The sequence below is a fragment of the Lissotriton vulgaris genome, chromosome 6, assembly GCF_964263255.1.
Source record: "Lissotriton vulgaris chromosome 6, aLisVul1.2, whole genome shotgun sequence".
Taxonomy (NCBI): domain Eukaryota; kingdom Metazoa; phylum Chordata; class Amphibia; order Caudata; family Salamandridae; genus Lissotriton; species Lissotriton vulgaris.
This window is the reverse complement of record NC_141694.1, coordinates 779,758,549-779,777,956: the sequence shown is the minus strand read 5'-3', so window position 1 is coordinate 779,777,956 and position 19,408 is coordinate 779,758,549. Positions and strand designations below refer to the sequence as shown.

The following is a 19,408-nucleotide window of genomic DNA, read 5'->3' as shown; positions in this document are numbered from 1 at the left end:
GTTATCCAATGGGAGGAAATTCAAATTACCGGTAAAGTACGATTGAGTTACTTTTGTAACCCAGCACTAGTCTCCCAGGGCTAGCACTGAGGGCTTAACTCAAAACAGGTAGGTAATTGCGTTTCAGTATTTCGTACGATTTTTAAAGAATATTTGGTTTTCAAAAGTAGACAGAAGAAATTTCATAGAAAAGCAGAAATGGGTTCCTATGGAGAAAATACAGGTTACTAGTAAACCCGCTAGGGATTACTTTTGCGGTTCAGTGCTGGGCTGAAAGGTACAGCACTGACTTCTCTCCTGATCACATATGAGTATTTTCGAATTCGGACTTTGGCTGATTTTATAGGAATATTTTCAGTTTTCAAAACTACACACTTTGAAAATTTTCAAGTCAAAATGGGTCAGTGTTATCCAATGGCAGGTAAGTGAATTACCGGTTTCCAGGTGAGTACGTGGTTGGTGAAGTTAGGGTTCTGGGCGTAGACTCAGGGGTCCCCCAGGTTCAGGTGAGTACAGTTAGTTCAGTCCCAGCGGCACAGGGGCGGCCGGGTGCAGAGGTAGGTAGGTCCAATGTTATCCAATGAGGGAAGGGGGGCCTTCGGTTGGTGGCGGCTGGCTAGCAGGCCACGCGGCTCTGGGAGCTGGGCTCCTGGTCACTTGCTCAGGGCAACGGGGGGAAGTGAGGTGGGACAGAGAGGTCAATGCTATCCAATGAGGAACTTGAAAAAGGAACAAAGGATGCAGGCTCTGGGACAGTGACTCTCCAGGGGCCACCAGCTATTCGAGAAGTAAGTTGGGATCTTGGCGCACAGGCAGGTACCCCAAAGGGAGGCACAGGGGGCCGCGGGTGCCAGGTGCAGGGGTGTCTTCGGGGGTCGGAAAAGCTTACCCTCGGCTTGTCGAGGTTGGGGTGGCCCCTGGTTCTGAGTCTGCAGGCGTCGGCTGATTCGTCGAGGGGGGACTTTCGGCACTGGACTTCCTGTCCCAGTCGCCGGGGGGGACGTTCTAGTGGTCTTGGCTCGGGTTGGCCCGGCCCAGGCTTGGCTGGTGCAGAGTGGGCTGGTCCGGAGCTTCCTGGTGGCCACCTGGTGGGATTTTGCAGCAGAGCCTCTGCTGATGGGAGTCCCAATTTTCGAGAGGGTCAAGGCAGGCAGGTCCTCGGGGTGTCCCAAGGTTGCTGTCCGTGGAGGTCGCCGGAGTTAGGCAGGAGCAGGTTCCAGGATCAACAGGCCGGTAGGGCTAGGGCCAAGCCAGTTGTTGTTGTCTTGTTAGCAGCTGTGCGGCGGGTCTTCTTCTTCTTGATCTTCTTTCTTCTTTTGATATTGGGATCTGAGGAAGGAAGGTTCAGGGAGCCACTAAATACTAAATTTAGGGGCGTTACAGGTAGGGCAAGGGCAGGGACCAATGGGTCCCTGTCCTGGGGTGAGGACACTCCCTAGCCTGCTCTTCTACTGTGGGAGGGGGACAGGAGCCTAGCTGGGATTGGGCAGGGCTCCCCATCTACAAGATGGCCGGAGCCCGGGGTCGTGCTTCACCTTGCCTCCTCCACCTGAGGTCGATTTTGGAAAAGGGGGTGGTGATGGACAGAGTTTCTGAATAATGCAGAATACTCTTGCCCAGTCAAGAGATCAGGGCTTGATCCATCGCCGTTTTTAGCTCACTGCACCATCCCAGCTCAGAACCTGGCTACATGCAAATTAGTCTGTTCCTGTCCCAGTTCATGATGGGAACAGGGCAAACCAAACTACAAGCCAATTCTTATACTGGGAAGGAAACAAGCTTCCGGAGACCGGTTTCTGGCATTTCAGCCGTCGTCGGCCCGGCTTGCTTGAATCCTGATGGTGCAATGAGCAAGGGACTCACGTCTGAGTATACCCTTCCACGCTTATAGTGGACAAAATAATTAAACAACAGGGGGTGGTGATGGACAGAGTTTCTGAATTAAGCAGAATACTCTCACCCAGTCAAGAGATCAGGGCTTAATCCAACACCGTTTTTTAGCTCACTGCACCATCCCAGCTCAGAACCTGGCTATATGCAAATTAGTCTGTCCCTGGCCCAGTGCATCATGGGAACAGGGCAAACCAAACTACCAAACTACCTGCTCCAGACTGGGTACCACCTTGGAAGGGTCCACTTACATCAGGGGCTCTGTCAGGCCAGGCCTGACTACCTCTGGGGCAGTGCCTTCACAAGGGGCAGGGTCAGTTCCCTGAGGAGGCTGACCCTCACCTAAAGTCTGGTGGGAGGGAGACTCTTCCTCCCCAATGCTCTCTGTCTGAGTGGATTGATCCATAGTTTCAGGCTTCACAACACTAAAATCTGTCTGGGTTTGGGATGTGACCATCACAGCCCTACTAACCTTTTCAGGAAGGCCTACCATTCTGGAATAGGCTTCTTTTTCTACCTCAGCCCAGGCTGAGATCTCTATATCATTGCCTAGTAAACAATCTACTGGCAAGTTTGTAGGCACTGCCACTCTCTTTGGGCAAGTGACTCCTCCCCAGCTGAGATTTATTACTGCAATGGCATGATCTGACTTGACTCCATCAATATTGGTCACCTGGTATGTAAACCCAGGTAAAAGTTGTTCTGAGGGGACTAATCTCTGTGTCACCATAGTGATACTAGCCCCTGTGTCCCTATAGGCCACAGCTGTCTGACCATTGATGTGGGGCTCCTGTCTGTACTTGCCCAAGGTATTGGAACAAGCAGTGAAATTGGCAAACCCCATGCCACCATCACAGACTAGAGGTGCTGTTGTAGGGGACCTGGTTAGGCCAGAGTCCACCTGAGTTCCCCAAAAAAACCCAACCACATTTTTGGGGGCACTCCCGCCACCTGGGTGATTACTACTAGTAGTAATAGGAGGTGTTGGAGTAGTACTTGGAGGAATGTTCTCCTTATTGCTGGCTTTTGGGCAACTGCTGTCAGTTTTCCAGTGGCCAGGTGTCTTACACACATGGCAATAAGGTTTCTTGACAGTAGAGGAAGGAGTTTGGGACCCACCCCCTTAAGAGGATTTTTGGGGCCCTGTTGTGGATTTATCCCATCCTTTCTCTTGTGGTTTGGTAGAATCTTTCCTCTGGTCACCACTCTGATTTTTAGGCCTAACCCTGGTTCAGACCCATTTGTCTGCCTTCTTTTCCAATTCTTGGGGAGAGGTCAGATCAGAGTCCACCAGGAGCTGGTGTAAAAGCTGGTTTTGACAATTATTAAGGATCTTCTCCCTCATAATCAAATTATACAATCCTGTAAAGTCTTGTACTTTGCTGCCCAGTAACCAACATTCCAGAGCCTTAGTAGCACAATCTGCAAAATCAGTCCAGTCCTGAGTCTGTGTCTTCTGGGTGTCTCTGAACTGCAACCTATACTGTTCAGTGGTTAGGCCAAACACATCTATTGGAGCACTCTTCAGGACTTTGTAATTGTCAGCATCCTCTTATCTAACAGTAAGGAGCATATATCTACCTTTGTCTGCAAAGGGGAGCCACAAGATTGCTGCCCACTGCTCCTGGGGTACCTTCTGTACTTTGCAGGCCCTCTCCAGTGCAGTAATCCACTTGTGGATGTCATCCCCAACCTGATAGGGAGGGACAATCTTGCTTAGGTTTCTATGGTCATAAGACCTATCCCAACCACTAGGGATGTTGCTGCCACCATGGGACTCTAGTCCCAACTTTTTTCTCTCTCTCTCAGGAGCTAGGGTCTCTTTCTCAAGGGCAACTTCTTGCCTCTTGATCGACTTCCTTCATTCTAGCTTCATGTTCCCTCCTCTCAGGTGAATTTCTTCTATGAGATGAGGCAGAGGACCCTAGAGAATTGTTAGATTCCACTAAAGGTGATCTTGCCCTTCTAGGTTCAACAGTAGGCCTACATGGGGGGATAGAAAGAGGCCTTTGAAGGCCATCTCAATCTCGAACAGTGGATCAGCGACTGCACCGACACCCTCGCCCCACTCAAGACCTCCGCTACCAATCACACCAACAAGAAAGCCGCATGGTTCACCAAAGAGCTTCCGACCGCCAAGCGATCCTGTCTGAAGCTGAAGAAGAGATGGCTCCACGACCGAACTCCAGACAGCTACACAGCCCACGAGAACGCCACCCGCAGACACCACCAACTTATCAGGACCGCCAAGAGGACCGCCTAGACAACAACGCACACAACACCAAAGAGCTCTTCAGCATCGTGAAAGAACTCTCCAACCCCAACGACATTCCCCCATTGCAAGACCCGTGCGACTCACTGGCCACCTTCTTTCACCGCAAGATCACCGACATCCATGACCGCTTCAACTCCCACACCCACCGCCGAGGCCTCCACCCCTGCGACCCCCACCCACACCAGTCGCTTGACCGCATGGTCCAACGTCAGCGACGAAAACACCATCAAGACCATGAACTCCATCCACTCCGGATCCTCATCTGACCCATGCCCCCACCACGTCTTCATCAATCGCACCCCATCTCCGGAAAACAATCAACACCTCCTTCGAGACAACAACCTTCCCGGAGAACTGGAAGCATGCCGAGATCAACGCCCTACTGAAGAAACCCAAGACGGACCCCAAGGACCTTAAGAACTTCCGGCCCATCTCCCTGCTCCCTTTCCCAGCGAAAGTCACGGAGAAGATTGTCAACAGACAGCTGACCTGCTACCTCGAAGACTACAACATCCTGAACCTATCCCAGTCCGGCTTCAGCAGCAACCACAGCACCAAGACCGCCCTCATCGCCGCCACCGACGACATCAGGATCCTGATGGACAAAGTAGACAGTCGCCCTCATCCTTTTGGACCTATCAGCAGCATTCGACACGGTCTGCCACCGCACCCTAACAGCACGCCTCCATAACGCCGGAATCCAAGAGAAGGCCCTGGCCTGGACCACATCCTTCCTCTCCGCCAGGACCCAGAGCGTCCGCCTCCCACCCTTCCGCTCCAAGACCACCGAGATCATCTATGGCGTCCCACAAGGATCTTCCCTCAGCCCGACGCTATTCAATATCTACATGGCACCACTCGCCCACGTCGCACAACAACATACCCTCAACATCTCCTACGCCGACGACACCCAGCTGATCATATCCCTCACCAAAGACCCCCACACCGCCAAAGCCAACCTCCACAGAGGAATGAAGGCTGTCGCCGAATGGATGAAGGACAGCAGGCTGAAGCTGAATTCAGACAAGACTGGGGTCCTCCTCCTCGGCCCCACTCCTTCCGCCTGGGACGACTCCTGGTGGCCAAGAGCACTAGGAACAGCCCCAGAACCCACCGGCCATGCACGCAACCTGGGGATCATCCTCGACTCGGCGCCCTCCATGACCAAACAAGTCAACGCCGTCTCCACATCCTGCTTCAACACCCTCTGAATGCTCCACACAATCTTCAAATGGATCCCCTCCGACACGAGGAAAACCGTCACCCAGGCCCTCGTCACCAGCAGACTGGACTACGGGAACGCCCTCTACGCAGGAATAACCACCAAGCTCCTGAGAAGGCTGCAACGCATCCAGAACGCCTCAGCACAACTGATCCTCGACGTCCCCCGACGCAGCCACATCACACCCCACCTGAGAGGCCTGCACTGGCTCCACGTCAACAAGAGGATCACCTTCAAACTCATCCACGCACACAAAGCCCTACACAACGCGGGACCAGCATACCTCAACGACCGACTCCGCTTCTACACCCCCACCCTCAGCCTCCGCTCTGCGAGCCTTGCCCTTACCACAGTTCCCCACATCCGGAAAACAACCTTCTCTTACCTCGCCGCCAAAACCTGGAACACCCTCCCTACCAATCTACGACAGACCCAAGACCTGCTGGCTTTCAGAAGATCAGTAGCTGCCCCCCCCCCCCCCCGCCTTGATACCCTCACGGGTAAGTAGTGCGCTTTACAAGTCTTCTGATTGATTGATTGATTTCCATCCCCAGATAGCCCTGTGTCTGCCAGGTTGGGTTCATTAACCACTTCCTGGTCTGCATCCTCCTCATCCTCAGAGTCCTGGTGGGGAGCCCCACTAGGATCTTCTGATGATGGATGTGCCCCCCCTCCCATTGCCTAGTCTATCTGGATCTGTTGCTTTGTCCAAGTCATCTGCCACTAAGATATCTATGAGGTGTTGGGTGATGGGACTTTGTCCTTGCCTTAATTTCCTTATGGCACACAAACCTCTTAAATCTTGGAAAGAAAAGGTGTCATATTTAGATGTCTGCACATTGGCTGACATCTGGCAGAGAGACACTAGCTCCTGCTCTTAAGGCCATGAATAGTGAGGTGTGGTGTGTGCACCTACCTACACTACTTGGTTTCCTACTAGAACCTCTCTAGGAGTTGTAGTCAGGGTGTGCTAGGCCCTTACCACCTACAACTTCTAAGTTCAGTAGAACGTATGTATTATGAGCTTGATTTATATGTACCTACTGGTACCTTGCTGAGATTTTTCAAATGATATTCTCAAGATTATTTGGTAAAACAATGCAAGCTCTTATCCCATCCACTGCATACCAATGTGAGAAGTTGGCCTGGTATTTGATGTCCACTATTCTAGTGGGCACCTTGCACCAGCCCAAACGACCCTTATTGATGGTAGGTTATAAAGTCAACCTTATAGAAAGCTATCCTAGTGGTAGCTGTGGAGAGCAGCCTTCAGGTTAAGACTTGGAGATGAGTTAAGCAAGTTTTTACCAAGTATAATCTCTTGAATGATCAAATGAAAGCACACCACGCAAGGTATATATCAAAAATATATGTATTTATTCTAAACACAACCCCTCTGCACTCTTTGAGGTCAGAGGTAAAAGTACAATACAAGGAACTCAATCGGCATACAATAAGTTGCACAGTATATGTTATGCCCTAGGGGCCTCACAAACTATATACTAATATAGTGGTATAAGAACAACATGAGTTAGAAAGCAGGCCCAGGGACTGTGGAATCGCTGGGGCTGCCTAGAACCACCAAAGGTTAGGATGTAGGAGGCCAACGGGAGACGCGTGCAGTGTCTAAACACACCCGCGGGTTACCATTGACTTTCTACGGAGAACAAACAAGTTACAAAGTTACAGTTTAAGGGTACTTCTAGGTGAACTACGATGGAACCCTTTTAGACTAGGACACTTCGAGAGTCAAGACCTACGGGAGCACCGGAGTACTCGTGTTACCTCACCCAGGAAAGCCGGGTGTATAGGTGCCTTTTGGTGTCGTGTTTTGTCGTATATTCCAATGGAGAGCTGCGAAAAAGTGCTGCAGGCAACCAGAGGAAAAGTGTCCAGGTGGATCCAAGGTTGGATCGAAGATGTGAAGAACCTGAAAGCAGAGGAGACAAAGTCTGGGCCACTAGCCAGTGACCAGGATGGTGACAGGAAGATGCCAGCCAATGTCTGGTGATTTCAGGTGAAAAGGTGAAGCTTGTCTCTTCAGCCACGAGGACCAGGAGGCGTCGACGACAACCAGGAGCTGGATTCGAGCTGTCCCACGAAGGATCTAGTTGATTGCGGTGTCGGTATCCGGATTGGACCCAACAAGCCTTGGCAAACGCAATCCACGCAAGATGTCGAGATGGGCTTCGGTGCAGACCAGCCAGGTCTGAGGAACTCCCCTTTCGGAGAGGAGTTAAAGCAAGCCGGGAGCAACCAGGAAAGCAAAGTATATCAAGGATTGGTCTTCTTGGGAGCTCACTAGCCAATGGACTAGGAACCGCAAAGACTCGTCGAGCGGAAATGCACAAAACTGGCCCATGGGACTCTCATGGAGTGTGGGCCTCGGAGCTTCGGTGCAAAAGGTGCTCGGGGCTAGGGCTTCAAGCACCCCAATGCACAACTTCGTGATACCTCGGAAAGTAGGTGCAGGTTGCAAAATGCAGGATGTTCAGGCGTTCCGGTCCCACGTCTCTCGTGTCCGCCACATGTCTCAGCTTTGCTGGGAGCGCAGGTCCGCATCAGAGATGTCTGGAAGTCTGTGTCCTGTGTCGCAGATCCTTCGGGATCCGGCGGGAGCCTCGAAAATGCAGACCGGCAAAGATGCAGTTGGTGCTTGTGTGAACAGGGTGGTCACTCCTTGACCACAAGGGAGATCTCCTCCGTCTTCCAGTCAATATGGAATGTCGAAGGTCCAAGATATATGTTGCAGAGTTTCGTCCAGGGCAATCTAAAGTCCTAGGGACTGGGGTTCTATGCTTATAGTAAGTTTAGGGGTTGGACTAACTCTAAGGTCCCTACTATGGGTGGACCTGGGGAGGGGGTGGTTACACCCCTTCCCCTTTGTCCAGTTTCGCGCTGGGGCTGAGTGCCACAGCAACCGGTTTGAACTGGGAAATGCATGGAGCACCTTGTGTGCCCCAGGCAGTGTCTGAAAAGCATTCACTGAATGCAACCCTCCCTGCCCCAATACATTAAAGCCTGTCTGAGGAGGTGCCAGCACCTCCCTGGACAGGAAACCTATTGTCCAGGCCTCCCCTGCCGGAGTTTTGTTCAGCAGCACGAGGGCAGACTCGTGTCTGTTTCAGCAGCATCCATTTTGTGATGCTAGAGCTCTGTTTAACTTTAACCGGGTTTAACAGTAACTACATGTCTCCTCACTCTAGAAGGTGGAATGCTACCCCCGCCGCCAGAATTGCCGGGAGGGAGGGGGGGAGTATTCCAAAGTGTTTGACACCTTACACGACATGTTTTGATAAAGCCAAACCAAAGTTAGCGTTAACCGCGAGGATTATAATGCACTTAAGAGTATAGGGTATGGCTATATCATAGAACAGCTATAAAGAGATGGTTCCGAAAGCTGCAGAGGGGCTCAGCTCATGCTAGGGCACCCTCTCACACAAAACCAAGCACTCTGCCTTCAGGATTGTCAAGGCCTGCCATAGGAGTGACTTATAGGTTACTATGTGTCTATATATAAGGTAGATATAGATAAACTATATCGAAGTACGGGATGATTACACCACCTTACCAAGGCTGTAAGTACAGACCTGTGTTGTCAGTTTGGAAGGCTAACCAGGGGTAGCACAATACATGCTGCACCCCCTGGTAGGCCTAGGGTGTACCTATGCCCTGGGTACCTAAGGTACCATATACAGGGGCTCACAAGGGTGATCCAGTAACCAATCTGGTAGGTACCTAAAGTACACGGAGTCCATTTTTATAGAGAAAGCATATAGACTGGGTCCTGAATAGCAGGGTCCCAATCCAACTAAGTAAAAAACCAGCCAAATAGTGGGGGTAACCATATAGTCGGATATCCACCTTCCTACATTGTTGATCATGATCTATCACTTGAGAGTATCCCCTCAAAAGAGAGCACTAAGCATATTTGTTTTGCACCTATATTCTCTATGGTGCTATGTGTCCTGAAATAGTTTTTCATAAACTCCTTTGAATACATTGAATATGCCATTTGATTCTTCGCGCAAAAATTATGTTACTAGGGAACATTGTGTTCGAGGCATATGAGCTGCAGATAGTACACTTAGCATTAGATCGCCACCTGGTGTGGGGCTCGGATGATTGCATGTTGTTGTCTTCTTGGAAGAAGTCTTTGTGGTCACGAGATAGGTGACTCCTCCCTTGGACAATAGTGCGCATGGGCATCCTTGGATTGTTTTTTTCCGCCACTGGGTTCGGATGAAAGTTTTCAGCTCTGGCTAGAAATAGACTTTTCAAGCACTTCGAAGCGCAAAAAAACTTCCCAAAACTCTCCACACTACTCTCGATATCGACTAACATTGTTTCGACTCCATCAACTCGATTACGATCGTTGATGCGGGCCGTTGAGCCTATCCCCGCCGTGAGGCCTACACCACATGGAAAGGACGCCATTCAAGAAATGCCCCGGGTGTGGAGCAAAGTTTCCACACAGTGACCACCACGAGGTCTGTAACATGTGCTTATCCCCAGAGCACGACGAATCCAGCTGTACAGCCTGCGCGCCCTTTTGATCAAAGAAAACCATCCGAGATCGGAGGGCCCGTCGACACGACATGCAGCGATCAACTCCGGAACCGGTGGATAACTTCGACGAGGAGGTTACTCTCGTTCCCGAAGAAGATTCCGATAATCTCCAGATCGTATTAGAGGCAGACGACTCAGATGACTTCATACCATCATGACAGCGCTTGAGTACTACTGCCCCTGCACCACACACAGCATCCAGATCGAAGGCAAAGGTCAACACTCCGCCTCCGGGGCCCAGTCGTGACGGTAAATCCACTTCGACAGCCCCGCCATCGAGCCCGGCTCCGAAGAAAATAACTAAGCCTTCTGGTAGCTCGGTACTGAGCAAGCCGCACGTGCCGATCCCACCAGCTCCCTTGGCACTGAAACCGAAAGAAGTCTCGGTTCCGAATCCGTCAACTTCTAAAGACAAGGGTACGAAGCCAGCGTCCGACGCCTCAAAGCGGACGAGACCAGCTTCCACTCCAAAGACACCGTCTACGGTGCCGAAACTGACAAGGCCTGATTCCGACACGTCAAAGCCCTCAAAACAGCCTACGACACCAAAAACAACACCTTTGGTGCCGAAAATTACGCCAAAGGACACTGTATCCACTCCTAAGGCTAAAGACAAGCAGCAACCTCATCCGGTACCGAAAAAATGGACACCGACAAAGGTTACTCAAGGAAAACAACTCTTCCAGCCAGAAACTCTCCGAAAGAAGATCTACATTGACCCAAAGACAGGTCATGTGTCCACTACACCACACAAGAAGAGGGAGGTAGATGACACACCCACACCTGTTGTTCCTGCCAAGAAGAAGGACTCTGCCACATCCCCTATGCACCCTTCTTCACCAATACTTCCTTCTCCTTTTATCTCCTGCTCCTCTTAACATTTCACCACAAATGTCTCCTTCTCATTCACCTCTGTTACCTCCACACTCTCCTGAAAAAGATGATGAGTATAGTTTAGGAGGAGGGATAGACCCAGATGAGCCTTTCCAGACCCTACACATGATACAGACTGGAAGTACCCAAACCCACAGGATATACCAGACATTCCTGACCCACAGTCATTTCCATCAAAACCTTCTCCCCCAGAAGATAACATTGGCTTTGGGCACCTATTGAACAGAGCTGCCATGTACCATAAGGTCACTATGCATTCTGATGAGGCAGAGGAGCATTTTCTGTTAGACGCATTCGAACAATCGCAAAGATCTGTTCAAATTCTTCCCATGATCAAGGGTGTCATTAAGCATGCTACAGAAGTTTTTAAAGACCCTGTACGTACTAGGATTTTAAACCCTAGAATTGAGAAACAATATAGGCCTGCACCTACAGATGCTACCTACATTAAGGGACAACTACCATTAGATTCATTAGTTGTATCAAATGCTAGGAAGAGAGAAAACTCACAAACTTCAGGTGAAGCACCCCCACCTGACAAAGAATCCAAGGTCATAAATGCCTCGGGCAAAAGAATAGCTGCGGAAGCTACCAACGAATGGCGTATAGCTAATACACAAGCTACTTTCCCGGTATGATAGGGCTCATTATGATCAGTTAGAGAAACTGCTAGAACATCTACCTGACCAATATAGGAAACAGGCAAATGATCTTATACAGGAAGGCAAACTTATCTCAAATGCCTCATTCAAGTGCGCACTAGATGTAGCAGATACTGCAGCTAGAGCTGTGAATACCAGTGTCGTACTGAGAAGACCTGCGTGGCTACGCATTTCAGGGTTTAAACTGGAAGTCCAAACTACCATTTTAAACCAACCATTTAATCAAAACCAATTGTTTGGACCTGAAGTAGACACAGCACTTGAAAAAATGAAGGATACAGACACTGCCAAATCTATGGGGGCTCTACAGTTCGCACAAACTAGAGGTTCCTTTCGTCGCTCCTTTTGTAGAGGGGGCTTCAAACAAACAGGTGCAGATAATACAACATCCTTCAAATCTAACACACAAACCTCCTCCAACAAGGGATACTTTAGAGGAGGATATAGAGGAAATAACAACAAAGGAAGAGGTCTTGGTAACCACAGTAATCGAGCCTCTTCCGCCTCAAAACAGTGACTTTCCTCTGCTTCCCAAACAGCATTCCACTCCTGTGGGGGGCAGATTAATGCAATTCCTGCCTGTCTGTAACTCCATCACATCAGGCAAGTGGGTAAGACCGATTATCCAGTATGGTTACTGCCTAGAACTTACAGCACCCCCTCCACACATACCACCCAGACAGCGTCCAATGTCTGCAGAACACCTTACTCTGCTCAAACAAGACGTTCTGTCACTTCTACAAAAGGACGCAATACAATTAGTTCCTTTACAAGAACAAGGAACAGGGGTTTACTCGCTGTACTTTCTAACTGTATCGTTTGTAAGTGGTCTTACAAACTAATCCAAAATTCCTTCCAAAAGTAATAGCTCCTTTTCATTTAAACCAATCTGTCGAGTTACCTGTGTTTTTCCAAAACCCTGACTCTGTGGCAGAAAGGGCTCTACACACATTAGATGTTAAAAGAGCTCTTCTCTACTATATAGATAGAACTAAGTCTTTTAGAAAAACAAAACAGCTGTTTGTGTCTCTCTCCACCGCACAAAGGCAGGCAACCCCATCTCAAGGTGGAATTGCAAGGTGGATTGTAAAATGTATACAAATATGCTAACAAAAAGCAAAACGTACATTAACTGTTCCTCCTAGAGCGCACTCAACACGCAAACTAGGAGCCTCAATGGCTTTCTTAGGAAACATCCCCCTAGAGGACATATGCAAAGCAGCAACATGGTCTACAACACACACCTTCACTAAACACTACTGTTTTGATGTGCAATCCAAGCAGCAAGCTGCAGTAGGCCAAGCTGTCCTTAAGACTCTTTTTCAAGCAACTGCAACAGATACAGGTGACCACCGCTAGGGGAGACACTGCTGCACAATCGATGCTAAGTGTACTATATGCAGCTCATATGCCTCGAATGGAAAATGCTACTTACCAGTATGCATCTGTTCTTGGCATGTAGAGCTGCAGAGTAGTACACGCCCTCCCGCCTCCCCGGGACCTGTATCTGTTCCAGTTTATCTTACTTAGATGCACACGCATGGACATCTTTTCTTTACTTCTACTAACTCCATCATTTCCCATCATGGCGAAAAACAATCTAAGGATGGAGCCGATGCCCATGCGCACTATTGTCCAAGGGAGGTGTCACCTATCTCGTGACTACAAAGACTTCTTCCAAGACAACAACATGCAATCATCCGAGCCCAACACCAGGTGGCGATCTAATGCTAAGTGCACTACTCTGCAGCTATACATGCCAAGAACAGATGCATACTGGTAAGTAGCATTTTCCTTTTTTTTGTTGTAGTTATTACCCTAGATCACTAAGGATCCTTAGGTCTCCCTTGCTGTCCGGTAGATCGTCAAAACAGTTATCCGATTGTGAGCCTGGAGCAAATAATTATTTAGAGCCCAACAACGTCCTTCCTCCTAATTGTTATGAAGCTTACAAATATCTCACAACACAAGTGTCCTGGATACATCACCAGAGGGCGATATTCCTTAACCTTTGGGTCTTCTCTCAGAAGTATGTTCATTCATAGCAGTAGTGCAATGAACAAATCTATTTGACAGAAATGTGCTGCCTTCCTCCACAGTTACTGAGCTTTTGCTTCCCGTCAACAAGGCATTAGTGTCACCTTTCCAGGCTGCCTCGGAAATCACTTTTTTATCAGACCAGCAGTACATAGACATATTGCCATGTGGCATAGACCTGTCTTTGCTGTAAACACTCTGCATGATCAATGCTACATGCCTTCTGGGCTGCTGTGTCCGTAATTCTGTGGGAATTTGTGAAACTGGCCATTGTCTCTGAAAAAATATGAAGTAGCTCTTTTCTATCTAGTTTCGTGTGAGTTTGAATGCTTCAAAGCAGATCTAGATGTGTGGCCTAGAGTATGTTGACACTGCATCCAGATCCAGGAGTGCGGCTTGGATGAGTTCCTCTGGTTTCCCAGAAGATGTGCTGGCAACCCTCAGTTACATGACCTTCAAAGCATCCTCTGGCAGCTCTGCTGTCTCAGGCCTCTCTGACTTTCTCTCCCCACCTTACATCACCATCTTTTGCTCAACAACTTGGAGGGAGAGATTCTTCAATTTTTCCCATTTTCCCCCCATTTGGGAGACAGTCGTTGTAAATATAGTGGGTCATCCAACTAATGTATAAGGGATATGCCCTACCCTCCTCCTCCCTCCCCCAAGACAATCCTCCGTTTATCTTGATGTGCTATCCAACACACTTCTGTTTTGAAGACGGACGTTCTTGCCATGCTAAGCAAAGGGGCCATTATGTTGATGCATCTAGATGAAAGGGGCATGGGGTTTCACTCCCTTTACTTCTTGGTCTCCAGGAATACCTTTAATCTAGAGTACATCCTTGATCTTCAACTTCCAAATTTGTTCTTTCAGCGGGTCGAGTTCAAGATTCTAAACCCGAGCCAGGCCTTGGAGTGCCTGAATGCAGGATGTTGCTTTGGGTCCTTGGACTACCAGAACGCCTGCTTCCACCTTCTAATTATCCACACCCACAGATGGTGCCCAAAGTTCACTTTGTGATCCCAGCACTATCAGTTCACGATCTTGCTTTGTGGGCTCACAACATTGCCTCATATTTTCACAAAACCGCTGACTGTTATAATGACTTCAGTGAGGCAGTCAGGAGTCCATGTGTTTCCACATTTGGATGACTGGCTTCTGAATGGACAGTCCTCCGTGCTCTTCAGCGAACAACTTCAGTGCATAATGGTTCACCTCCAGAAAAACTCAACACTGAAGTGAGCCATCACAAGAACGTTGTTAAGCAGGGTCTGCATGTAGGCTTTTCCTACTCCTCAGAGAATTGTGGATATTCAGGAGATGATCTAAAGACTGCTGACTCTTAACAGTTCCTGGTTCTGCAGGTGATGGATGAGGGCGCTTTATTAGAGTCTAAGGTAGTGCTCGAGCATCTAGGTCTCCCCATGTGAACATCCTCTGATCAACTCACGGAGATCTGTACTGGTGGATGGAATCCTCCATCCTAGTGTTTGGTTGCCTATTGATCCATACACAGGCACAGGTTGCCATAGTCACAGGTGCTTTTCGCTTTCTGGAGTGACAATCTGGGCTAAATTAAGGAGTTAGGCTTTTGGTACCTGCAGGAGCAGCCACTGCACATAAATATACTGAAGCTGCGGGCAGTCTGACTTTCCGTGACGGCATTTATTCATTTTATCTCTTCAAACACAATTCATATTTTCTTCTCTCAACAGAGAGGGTGTGATGACGTCATGGAATCTGTGTTGGGAGGCAACTTCCTGTGGCAGCGAGTGCAGCAGTAGAATAATTTTCTCAGTAGTACCTCATCTTGAAGGCTCCAGGATCCTTCGCAGTGAGAACAAATGCTCAACTGCCTCTCACTGGAAGACCACCAAAGGGAAATACAGCCCTGGGTGGCAGAGGCACTCTTCTCTGGATTGGGGTGTCAATAGACAGATCTTTTCATCATATTCCAGAGCAGAAAGTATCCACAGTTTTGTACTCTATACTTCTTTCTAAATGGTTCTTTGGGGGAGTGCCATCAGGTTCAGCTCTTCTTATGACCAATGAAAGGTGAAGATGGAATCCAGAATGTCCCCGATACACCAATCTGTTGCCACCCAGTCCCTCTCCCTGTCCCGCACAGTGTATATGCTCCCACAGCAGAATGGTCAGGTCTTTCAGCCTAATGCCGAAATGCTACTACCGCTATTGAGTTGTCCCTGCTAGAATTCTTTTGCCAGCTTGTTGAGCTTGTAGGCATTTTCTTGTTGGCAATAAAGTCAGCTCTAAAAGCCATTGACTCATGTCGCTAGACCTGATGGTATCCCTTTAAATTCCACCTTTCCATTTTCTTACAATTCACACTGTCTTTTGCATTGCAAGGTCTGGCTGTGGTTGCATTTAAAAGCTGTTTGGTTGTCCTGTCTGCCTTCATGTGTCTTCCTGACCAGCCATCCTTGTTTAGATCTCTATTTTTTGCATTTGTAAAAGGTTTATTTTCTGTGTTTCTGCCCGCTCGTTTCATTGTTCCTTAGTGCTATTTGAATTTTGTTTACTTTTACTGTCATCCTTGTCTGAGAAATTGTACAGTTGCCAATTCAGACATCTTTACGCCCTCGTTTTGCATTAATCTTTAACTGGTGTTCACCATGTTGATCTATCATACCTATCCAGCCTTCCCAATCAAGGTGGTGCCTCGTTTTTACTTTGGTCAGTTCATTATGGTTTCATCCTTCTTCTCATCCCACCAAAGAGTAGAAGTAGTTGCCTTGAGTGGATCACAGCTCAGCTGTGTCCTACTAGATCAGTTGCACTTGACTGGGCATAGTTGATGACCCGCTTTTCGTGGACTTTTTAAGAGCCAAGAAAGGGAAGCCGGTGACTAAAAACACTATTTCTCATTGGGTCATCTTCTGTGACAAGATCTGTTAAACCTTTGCCAAGAAAGATCCTCTCATTCGTGGACACTCTACTATGGCTGCGGCTGGGTCAACACCTCATTTCATGTGCTATCTGTAGGCGGTCACTTGGTGATCCTTGCATATTTATAACCAATGTTACTACCTCACAACACGTGCCTGCCGGTGCGGGTACATTGCCACATTTTTGTTGCATGATTTTCTTTGTTAAAGTGCACTCTTAAGTCCCACAACCTGGGGATGTTCTGCTTTGGGGCTTACTCTTTGAGAAAAGATTCTGCAGGAAGTTGTATCCAATAGAAGAGGTTACTGTAACAGTTTCTCTCTCCCCATGGACTCCTCACTGCCCTCTCACCTCTCCTGTCTGTTGAGTTAGGGTAGTGAAGAATAGAAGAATATCTTAAGGTATGCAAACGTATGTGCTGTAATTGTCTCTGTTGTGGATGCTCTTTCAGTTTCTCTCAACACACTTCGATGGGGCTCATAAAAAGTCCCATGGACTGACGCCAGTTGGCACCTAATATTAGTGATGTTGTAATGTCTGGTGGGCAAGGTCCCAGCTTAAGTTGTGTGGCATCACCTGGCAGTGTTGGATTGCTTTTGCTGGGGAAAAGTTTTGAGGACCAATCTGATGTCTTGTGCAGATATTGTTAAGCTGAGGAATTTGTTGGAGGACCATGTATCCACCAAATATATTGTTACTGAATGTAAGTAATGTTTTCTTTTTGTTGCAACAAACTAACTTTCTTCAATATAGTGGATTCATGTCATTAAGTGAGATATTCTCTTTTTTAATTCCACAGCTGGGAACAGTGTCGAAGTGGATGAGTCTTTATTCCAAGATATGGACGACTTGGATCTGGATGATGAAGATGACCCAGACTTTAATCCTGCTGTATTAGACAGTGACTAACTCATTTCTTGGACTGGCACATTCTTGGAGGCTGGAAAGTCACAGCATCTGTGACTAGAACTAGCTTACTTTTTCATTTTTACAAAACAAGAAAAAAGTTTTAATTTTCAGGAGAATACTCTTCTGACGATCCATCACTGTTGCTTAATAAATCTACTTAATAATCTGGGCTGGCAGCAAATGGACCCTGTTTTGCAACATACCTGTCAAGATCCTTCATTATTTTGTCTGAGGATCCACCTTCCCATACACAATTTATAATTTACAAGTTAAGAGTTCTCTGTGTCTCCAGGTAGGTTAACGTAGAAGGCATATTAAGTATCCTTCTTTAGCAAATCAACTATTGAGAACATTTTTTTGCGCTACAGCCACAAGTTAGCCATTTGTTCCAAAATCACACATTTTATTTTCTTGTATAAGGAAGTTGTGCATTGCCCAAGAGTTCATACTCTTGGAAGTGAACATTTTCCTCTTTGGTCCACCAACAATTGGCACTAAGACGGTGCTCGTTCTGAACCACTGTTAAGTTGTGGGAATTGCATGGCCATCTTATCAATTAACCAATTGTATTTTTAGGATTGTTGCTTATCCGGTGTTAGAGGCTATTGAACCAAGACTGATGCAATCCTATTAGTCGTAGGTCACACAGCAGCCTTGACCAGTATGCATAACTTGCTACGTAGGTAGACCTATTGAACTGCTGTGATTTTGACAGGATACTGGTGCATCTAAAGACACACAACCGCTCTAAATTGACTAATATCTATTTGGCTATGAATATTTTTGTTCTATCTTTAAAATAAATTTGACTGATTTGACCCATGTAGTGCACAATAAAATTCTGAGCGAATGTGTACATTTCACATTTACATTGGTTCCTTGAGTGAACTGGTTGCTCACATTTACCATTTTGGCAAACATTTTAACAGTTTACTTGATTGGCATGCTGGGATTTAATATTGCAGTGCATTTTTTTATATAAAGTCTCAAGTATGTTGTAAACTGTTTATATTGTAATGTGTTAGCGTACGTACAGAAAACGTCCCCATATTCTGGGTGACTGTCATCTCATCTTCCATTTCAACCTTTTAACCTGAAACACCACCATATGAATTCTTTTCAAAAAAATCTTTACAGTCTATTACAAACACATAATCATCAACACCTTACAACCTAAATATAAAAAATAATCCCTTGAGCCAACAAAAGTTTAAAGAAGCTAAAATGAACAGAAGTGGGTGCCTCGCACTCTGATGGAGAAACATGGTGTTCGAGGCATGTGGGCTGCTAAATTCATATCTTAGCATTAGATCGCCACCTAGTGTTGGGTCCGGATGATCGCACATTGTTGTCCTGGAAGAGTCTTCGAAGTATCCTGAGATGGGTGGCTCCTCCCCTGGACTACAGTGCGCATGGGCATCGGCTCCATCCCCAGATTGTTTTTTTCCGCCATTGGGTTCGGATGCGGTCTCGACGTCTCTCCGTCGGAACCGAAAAAACATCTAATTTAACGGCCAAAAGGCTTTGGGTTCTTTACGTCGGTATTGTTTGCGTACGGTCTCGAGTTCTTCCGTCTCTCGGAGCCGGAATCAGCGGAGTTTTTACTACTCTTCGGACATCGAGGCCTTCTCATCGCGACTCGACACTAAGTTCCCAACATGGAGCGGAGCCCGTTTAAGCTCTGTCCGCTCTGTGGGTCCAAATACCCACATATAGACGTGCACCCGGTCTGTAATAAATGCCTTTCGCCAGACCATGACGAAGGAAGTTGCAGGGCCTGTGCGAGTTTCAGGTCGAAGAAAACTCTCACGATTCGGCGCGCGGTGCGCCTTGTGGCCAAACAGGCGGCCCCGGATCCAGAGAACATCTTCGACGACCAAGAAGAGGAGGACCAGAGCCATCATCTTCAAATCTCCCCGCCTGAGACGGAGGTCGAGGCTGATCCGGAATATGACGACGACGGAGTCGTGGGTCAAGGCCTTGAATACGTCGACGAGGTAGGGGACGACGATATGGTTTATGGGGCCGCGGAAGATAGCTCAG

General features: G+C 47.8%; 1 protein-coding gene across 1 annotated transcript in view; it reads left to right on the top strand.

Moving 5' to 3' along the window:
• The window catches only part of RWDD1 (RWD domain containing 1), a 138,416-nt gene extending 120,233 nt beyond the window's left edge, over window positions 1-18,183 (top strand). Inside the window, exon 7 of the mRNA XM_086926805.1 lies at window positions 17,256-18,183. Coding sequence (XP_086782931.1) covers window positions 17,256-17,365 — 110 coding nt within the window. The 3' untranslated portion in view covers window positions 17,366-18,183. The remainder of the gene's footprint in view (window positions 1-17,255) is intronic.
• Window positions 18,184-19,408: the final 1,225 nt, after the last annotated feature.